Consider the following 8,820-nt stretch of genomic DNA (forward strand, 5'->3'; position numbering starts at 1 on the left):
CCTTGGTCAGTCAAGCGAGTTAAATATTTACCATCACAAGCACCGGAACGTTCGTTCACAACCTTTAATACACGGCGAACGTTCCGTACGGACCGGAACTGACGCAGTTAACAAGCACTCCAAAGTGGCGCTGCAGTTTGGGAGCGTGTATTTGCTATAATAAACTAAGTTAAATTAAGCGGTGTCTAATGAATAAATAAGCCGTTATTATAAAAAGTTGAATCGGAGATAAGATGGCAGCGAAACGTAAATCGGATGTAACGGTTCCTGCTGAGGAAAGTGACCAACTCCTCATCCGGCCATTGTGAGCATTTACACTAACTCAAGAACAAGTTAAAATATAGACTTATCAACATTGCTGCTAGTGCCCGTTTCTCCATACCCTCCTTCACCAATGTTTCTACTCCCCCTATGCACAATATCATCTGTAGTGTGTAAGTTGTTTCATAGGGGACTAAATGTGCTACTGTATTGACATTTCGTTGTTTGGTGTTCCAGGGGAGCTGGCCAGGAGGTAGGACGGTCCTGCATCATCGTGGAGTTCAAAGGACGAAAGATCATGGTAACGTTTACTCTACGTTTATACTCCTCGGCTAGCGACGATGTTTGTCTCCGAATGAACTATTGTCGCGCAGGGCTACGCAGAGTAACCGTGTGTTCTTACTATGAACCTAACCTTCTTTTGTTTTGCACCAAACCTAATCGCTAACACGTATTGAACTGTATGTGTACATATATGTTAACTTGACCGCTGTTTATTTGTGTTTATAAACAGATCTGTGTTAACTTGTGTGTGTTTGTGTTCAGTTGGACTGTGGGATCCACCCTGGGCTGGAAGGGATGGACGCTCTCCCATACATTGATCTGATCGATCCCGCGGAAATAGACCTGCTGCTGATCAGCCAGTGAGTTTGCCATTATAATCAGAGAGAGAGATTAATAGATCATGTCTCATGCGCTCATTTAATTTGTGTTCAAAGGGCTTTATTGCTATGGGAAATTAAATAACCAAAGCACATACAAAAATATGCCCATTACAATCACCTAGTAATACATGAAAAGGACACCACTGATCTCTCTCTCTCACTCTCTCGGTCAGTTTCCACCTGGATCACTGCGGGGCATTGCCATGGTTCCTCCAGAAGACCAGCTTCAAGGGGCGGACCTTCATGACCCACGCCACCAAGGCCATCTACCGCTGGCTGTTGTCCGACTACGTCAAAGTCAGGTGGGTTACGGCCCTCAGGCAGACACCGGTCTGCTGCACATGTGTATCAAGCTTCACATTTTATTTATAGTGCAGGTTTAAATGTAAACATTTTCTTTATTTTAAGGATAGTTTTTCAAGATCCAAGATATCCAAGATGTGTCCGTGATAATATGAATTGTTAGTTTGTTATTACTGAGCAAAACCCTGCGCATGAGTTACAATTATATTACATGAATGTATCTGTGTATGTAAGTATACGCACCCGTTAGTCTGCCGTATCCATGCTGGCTTATTTACGTGTTGTAAATTGCTTCTCTAGCAACATATCCGCGGACGACATGCTGTACACTGAGACAGACTTGGAGGAGAGCATGGAGAAGATCGAGACCATCAACTTCCACGAGGTGAAGGAGGTGGCCGGCATCAAGTTCTGGTGCTACCACGCAGGCCACGTCCTGGGGGCCGCCATGTTCATGATCGAGATCGCTGGCGTCAAGGTGATGTTATTTTTTATCTCCTTGAGTGAAAGAGGTGGATGGACGAAAGGGCAGATGTTATTTGGTGTATTTATTTATTTGATGTTGATGGCATCTACCGTCAGGGATGTATTTCTCTCTAAATCGAGTTTGCTCAGTGGTGAAAAAGGCGGGAAACTGGCTCTACCTTTTTAAATAATGGACCAATTTTAAGTAGTAGATACAGCATTACTATAAAGGGTTTCCAAACCGCTTGGTCTTGTGTACCCCCTCAACCCAATCATTACAGCTCTAGTACCCCTACATTAACACCAAACCGTAACTTTTGAAGAAGCTTAGGTGTACCTCTATTTCTCTATTTCTACCTCTATGCCTGTATTACATTCAACACGTGATGTAGATATAACAAAACAAGTCCCCCCCCCTTTGAACCTGCTCACGTATCCACTCAGCTACACGTACCCCTGGTTGGAAATCATTGACTACAGTACTGACTCTCACTCTCTCCTGCCTGTGTGTCTGTAGCTGCTCTACACCGGAGACTTCTCCAGACAGGAAGACAGACATCTTATGGCTGCAGAGATCCCCAGCGTCAAACCAGACATCCTCATCACTGTAGGTTCAATGTTTCTCTCTCTGTCTCTCTCGCTCTCTGTTATGTGTGACCTCACACCCTATATTTTGGTGTTAACTAGGGATGTGTTTTTTCTTTTGGTTCAGTTTTCATTCATATATAATAGGGGTTGTGCTGGTTTTGTTGGGAAAGGCGAATACAGAAAACATTACTGTAGATCGTTTTTTTCTTTTATTGCCTTGAATAGAGCTTTATGTGTGTGAAAATAAAATTAACAAATTCAATTAGAAATCTCATCCTCTTTAATTAGAATAAAAACTTGAATATACCCTCTCTCTCTGCGTCTTTGTCTCTCTCCCCAGGAGTCGACCTATGGAACTCACATCCATGAGAAGAGGGAGGAGCGCGAGGCCCGCTTCTGCAACACAGTGCACGACATCGTCAACAGAGAGGGCCGCTGCCTCATCCCCGTGTTCGCCCTGGGACGTGCCCAGGAGCTGCTGCTCATTCTGGGTGAGGCTCTCTCAGAATAACCCCCTCTGACCCAGCATCTGGATTCCAGGCCCGCAGTGCTAGGAATCTTAACAGGCTAACTGAGAGGACTGTGTATGTGTCTGTATTTTTAGAGTGTTTGTGTTTTCATTGTAAGTGTGTGTGTGGCAGTACCTGTTAGCGTGTAGTGTGCCATTTTGTGTGTTCATGTGTGTTTGTTTATTGTATGTATGTGTTGTGTAAATAGTTTGTGTGTTTACTGTCTGCATGTTATTTATTTCCTGTGTTTGTGTGTGTCTTTGCAGACGAGTACTGGCAGAACCACCCTGAGCTCCACGACATCCCCATCTACTACGCCTCGTCCCTGGCCAGGAAGTGCATGGCCGTGTACCAGACGTACGTCAACGCCATGAACGACAAGATCCGCAAGGCCATCAACGTCAACAACCCCTTCGTCTTCAAGCACATCAGCAACCTCAAGGTCAGGGGTCACCCTTTATGCCGTTCCATTTTGATGATGTTTTGATTTTATTGTTTAACCCATTTGTACCGGCTGCTGTGCTGCGCAACATTGTATCTAGTAGATACAATGTTGCTCTGCGCAGCTGGTACAAATGGGTTAATGGTAAACACGCATTGATGCACAATCCGGTCTTAAAGGTAAACATGCACAGATGGGTGATCCGGTCTGAATGGGTTAACTAACTTATTTTAAACTGTTGTTCTGCTCCATTGTTCACTATTGCTTCAAAAAAGTAGCTGAGTCGATTTGAAATTATACAAATAAAAACAATGTAGTATTGTGGTTACATGAACGTTGTTTATAGTGCAGTGGGTAGAACCCGGTTCTCCTGTCTGCAGCCTAGCCTCTAGGGCAAGACCCTGCTCAGTAATAACCTTGATCTCTCATTATGATTCCCCTTGGAGATAAGCTTCAGCTAAATGACTACGGGGTAAATTGTAGAATAACAGAACACAAATGAACACCATTCCGATTGAACCTCCAGAGCATGGACCACTTCGACGACATCGGGCCCAGCGTGGTGATGGCGTCCCCGGGGATGATGCAGAGCGGCCTGTCCCGCGAGCTGTTTGAGAGCTGGTGCACCGACAAGAGGAACGGAGTCATCATCGCCGGTTACTGTGTGGAGGGAACCCTGGCCAAGGTGGGTCTCACGGCCCATGCCCTGTCAGCCGGCACACAGGGTTGTCCAGGGTGTGGGTTTGTACCTGCCATCAAGCGTCTTTGAGTATTTAGAAAAGCGCTATAATAAACGGATCAATTATTATTATTATTATAATTATACCCACAGTCCATCTGTCGGCATCCTTGAACCAGACACCTCCCTAATCTGAAGTCGCTTTGGCTGAAAGCGTCTTCTCAATTACTACATAGTGTTAACCTAGGCACTTCTTGTGACTGTCATTTGTACTTCCTGTATTTATTGAAAGACATCTGAATCATCATTTGTGTTGCCAATGACAAGCTATATATTCTGGTCGTTTGGTGAAGAAACTTTATTGAGTTTGTTATATAACTTTATAATAGTACATTACATTATTAATGTAATGATCTTCCCTCCTTGGTGTTTTATCCCCTTGTATCCAAGCGCATTGAGTTTATTATAAAACAAACGTTATTATATATAATCTCTAATGAGTCTTCCTGGTGTTTTCTCTGAGCAGCACATAATGTCCGAGCCGGATGAGATCGCCACCATGTCTGGTCAGAAGCTGCAGCTGAAGATGTCCGTGGACTACATCTCCTTCTCCGCCCACACAGACTACCAGCAGACCAGCGAGTTCATCAGGGCCCTCAAACCCCCTCACGTGGTAAGCCACGCCCCCTTACCAACCTCCAACAATTCATGCATTAATGACATGCATTTAAAGTAATGACCTTTTAAGTCTTTTTGGAGGAAAGCCTGTGCTGAATGACAAAATGGTAGTAAGAGCCGGTGTATCTTCGTAGATCCTGGTCCACGGGGAGCAGAACGAGATGGCCCGTCTGAAGGCGGCTCTGATCCGGGAGTACGAGGACAACGAGGACGTGCACATCGAGGTCCACAACCCCCGTAACACAGAGGCCGTCACGCTCAACTTCAGGGGAGAGAAGCTGGCCAAGGTACGAGAGGGGGCTTGAAACCAACTGATAAGCTACATGCTAACTCTGTTCAGAGAGCTAGCTACATGTAAACTCTGTTCAGAGTTGGCTACTCTAACTAATGATCCACCATTTCTCACGTAAGCCGTGTTTTCAAATGAATATAAGTATGTGTATGCACGCAGTATACGTAGGAATAGCTATGGTACTGACTCCAACTCCCACAATGCTGTGCCGCAGGTGATGGGTTCCCTGGCGGATAAGAAGTGTATCCAGGGACAGAGGGTGTCTGGCATCCTGGTGAAACGCAACTTTAACTACCACATCCTGTCGCCCTCAGACCTCTCAAGTCAGTACCTCTGACTTGACCTCTCGTGTGTGTGTGTGTGTGTGTGTGTGTGTGTGTGTGTGTGTGTGTGTGTGTGTGTGTGTGTGTGTGTGTGTGTGTGTGTGTGTGTGTGCGCAGATACATTTTAGATATAAGGATATGCTGATTGATGATATGATTTGAACGCCTCTTTGGACTCGAACCGCTAACCCTTGTGTCGTTATTACAGTGTCGCCATGGACCAGCCAGACCGTACCTAGTGTTCTTTATTACTGTATAACCAGAAGCTTACCTCCCTCCTCCTCCTGTGTGTTCCAGACTACACAGAGCTGGCAATGGGCACGGTGAAGCAGACCCAGGCCATCCCCTTCACTGGCCCCATCTCCTTGCTGGTCAGCCAGCTCCGCAGCCTAGCCGGTAGGTCCCTTACACACTCTGGATCTCTCTCTCTCTTGCTCGCTCTGTCACTCTCTCTCTTCCTTTGAATTGAGAGTGAGAATAGTCAGTCCTTGAGAATGAGTTAGAAGCCAGCTGAAGGTACGGTGAATGAAGTGAGCGCGGTGCCTCTCTCACTGCTCTGTGCCCGGTCGTCCTTCCAGGAGACGTGGAGCAGCTCGAGGGGTCCGAGAAGATCACCGTGAAGATCTTCAAGAGCATCACCATGGTGCATGAGTCGGGCATGGTGGTCCTGGAGGTGAGGCGCATACATGCAGGCAAACACACTGGTGTGCACGCGGACATACGCAGGGGCACACACGCGTATACACGCCTACGCGCGCACACATACACACATTGCATGCGTGCATTCATGCATCCATACCAAGGCAGCACACCCCATGTTGAAGTACTCTATTCATAAATACTGTTTATGAAGTAACCCAATGTATGGTGTTTTCTGGTTCCAGTGGCTGGCAAACCCGCTCAACGACATGTACGCGGACGCAGTTACCACGGTGATCCTGGAGGTCCAGTCCAACCCCAAGGCCCAGAGATGTCAGTTCCCTGATCCTCACATAGCTCACAAACACACAAACACACACAAACTCTGTATTCTAGACGTCCACAAGACAACATGAAGTCTGAATGCTCTGTTATCTAAATCTCATCTGCAAATTTTTCAAAGCACACATTTGGAATCCTTTTTAAAATTTTAAACATTTTTATTATTATTATTCGATTTATTTTGAATTAATACATTTTTTTTGTTATTTGAATCATTCCGGTACATAGATATACTTTAATATATATTTTATAGTCTTCATATTTTACCCAAAATATGAATATCAAAATAACAATGAATATAACGGGCGGGATTTAATCCCATAGCCCCATGTAATGATCCGGAATGAAACTAAACTTGCTATGGCTCTGTTCTGATGGGAAGTGTGTGTTTGTCGGTTGTCCACAGTTGTTGATGCCAAGAAGGAGGCCGTTGACATCGTGGTGTTTCTGGAGCGTCTGGAGCTCATGCTACAGTAAGTCTGGGCAACACTGACCACTGAAACAAACATCCCTTTGTAGAGTCACAATAGGTCCAGGACATGGTCACCCATGCATGGTAGTGGATCGCTTAAACCCCCTGGATCACCCAGGTGGGTGGTGTATCTTTTAGGTATTTTATTTTCCCCATGCCCTGGAGGAAATCAAGAGAATTAGCGATATTTGGCTCTGGAATCTAGAACTACATAAACGTTTATATTTTTTAACTAATCCTTCACCGCGCTACTCGTCCTTCCTAATTGTATTATATTTCTCCATACATTCCTCCTCTCCGCTCAGGGACATGTTTGGCGGGGACTGCGTGCATTTTGAAGACAAACAGCTGCGCGTGACCGTGGACGGCTGCACCGTCAACATCGACCCGGTGACGCGCGTAAGTAAAGACGACAAAGAAACCGGATGACGGTGAAGGGGAGACGGTCGTATCCCCCCTCCGTTCAAACTATCAGAGGATTCATTCGTTTCAAAGCTTCCAGCTTGGGATCTTCAATATCCCTCTCAGTACTTGAAGGAACTATAATTGTACTCGTGGTACTTTTTTGATGCCAAGGGACCAGCGTCAATAACCCTGGTTTCACCAGCGACGGTACCTCCAATGTGGTTTTAATCTGGTTTGTACATTTTCGGTTTTAATCTCGGGTTGACCCTATACAGGCGGTGGGATTCGAGGAAGGGGGCGACGACGAGACCTTCAGGGAGATGGTGGACTTGGCCGTACAGAGGCTCTATGATGCTCTCAACCCCGTCTTCTGATGTCCCCGAGGGATGGCGGCCAGTCAATGCGTAGCCAGTCTGCGTCACTGGTGTTAAAACCTCCAAACATCCTGATCCTCCTCATTCCAGTTTGTTTAGCGGTTGCCTTGTCAAACAAAGATAGTCTTTGTTTAAACAAAATGGTTCCAAAGGAATCCGTTTCTTGCAGCTTTTTGTAATTTTTTCTGTCTGTAAAAATATCTTTTTTTCTATGAGAATAAAAGATCAGGTGCCAACAAATAAATGTTTAGTGTTCCATTCAATCTGTTTTAACGGCTGAGCCTTACAACAGAATTTGAACCATCGCCCACGATGACCCTCTGTATCGTCGCCTGTGTGTGGGCCAATAAGTTGTACTTGAACACAAAGACGATGGCCAACGGCTGACCAGCATGTGTTGTTCTGAACTTGATCTGAATCAGGCCTAGAAATAACTTCATTGTCTATTTTTGAGTCAAAGAGAACCCGGCGGCAGATTGGTTGCAGTGTTGGTGGATGCTCAGTGCTGGATGCCCTGGAGAACAGTACATCCAACATCCCTGCCCCTGCACTGCTTCCTGCTTCTGACCTTCTGTTTTGAGAACTGTAAATTGTTAAATATAATGGTAAATGTTGTTGAGGTTGAAGTCCAACCACACCTGTTCCAGGATGATCTTGATTTGATTCAAAGGCAGAATGTGGGGCCCTTTCTGCTGGGTCAGGTATCTGAGACTTTTATCCAGGAGCTCAAACTCCAGACAGATTTTGGGACCATGTTGGAAGACACCCATCCATCTCACGATCCCACCGCCATCTGGGTCCAGAACTGTGAGGCACATTAACATGGCGATCTGAGGATAAACAGCAGGTTGTAAAATATATTTCACATTGTGAGATAACAGGAAAAAATTATTAACGATAACAAACGTGACATAATATAATTACAACATATGTTAAAACAAATATGTCAATTAATATAGGCATTTTTAAAAAAAAATATTAAAATGACAGTTATTCACGTGTTTGTATACATCTTGCTTAGCTCGAACCGATCGTATATCATGATGCAAAGCCACCTTTTGATAGGTGGCTGTTTTAACACCGGGCCACCTGGCCATAGCTTCCTTCCTCGATGATCTCTTCAACCAAATAGGAAGATTCTGAAGATTTCATGTCTCCTCTCCTCTGGACAGTCACAGAGAAATATTTTCCTGGGAAAGAGGAGTAATACAAGAATAAGAGAAGCTTATATTGACTGGACCTCGTCACCCAAAGATTGGTTGGTACTTGGTAGCCCATTAGATCCTTGAAAAAAAATAGTTAGCTAGCTAGCTCTATGATTCGGTTTTTTTTTTATTGTGGCTTACGTCGTTCCGTTAACATAGGAGCTAATGGGCGTTTCAA

The 8,820-nt window shown here is 45.0% G+C and overlaps 1 protein-coding gene across 1 annotated transcript; it reads left to right on the forward strand.

The window, feature by feature from the left end:
• Positions 1-113: 113 nt before the first annotated feature.
• LOC307088135 (cleavage and polyadenylation specificity factor subunit 3-like) lies at positions 114-7,655 on the forward strand. Its single transcript, XM_079753929.1, has 18 exons — positions 114-304; positions 499-562; positions 808-905; positions 1,100-1,228; positions 1,530-1,707; positions 2,212-2,301; positions 2,623-2,773; positions 3,058-3,233; positions 3,760-3,918; positions 4,439-4,585; positions 4,725-4,877; positions 5,097-5,205; positions 5,503-5,601; positions 5,784-5,878; positions 6,090-6,177; positions 6,593-6,659; positions 6,964-7,057; positions 7,339-7,655. Exons 1-18 carry the CDS (start codon positions 234-236, stop codon positions 7,435-7,437), a joined length of 2,067 nt encoding a protein of 688 aa, XP_079610055.1. The 5' UTR covers positions 114-233; the 3' UTR covers positions 7,438-7,655.
• Positions 7,656-8,820: the final 1,165 nt, after the last annotated feature.

The sequence above is a fragment of the Pollachius pollachius genome (genome assembly GCF_949987615.1).
Source record: "Pollachius pollachius genome assembly, chromosome: 16".
In the NCBI taxonomy this organism is placed as follows: domain Eukaryota; kingdom Metazoa; phylum Chordata; class Actinopteri; order Gadiformes; family Gadidae; genus Pollachius; species Pollachius pollachius.

Excerpts from the sequence above, each read along its gene's own strand:
- LOC307088135 (XM_079753929.1), top strand. The coding sequence starts at position 234 with ATGGCAGCGAAACGTAAATCGGATGTAACGGTTCCTGCTGAGGAAAGT. Across the intron at positions 1,229-1,529 it reads TCCGACTACGTCAAAGTCAG|CAACATATCCGCGGACGACA; the intron begins GTGGGTTACGGC and ends TTGCTTCTCTAG. Across the intron at positions 1,708-2,211 it reads TCGAGATCGCTGGCGTCAAG|CTGCTCTACACCGGAGACTT; the intron begins GTGATGTTATTT and ends GTGTGTCTGTAG.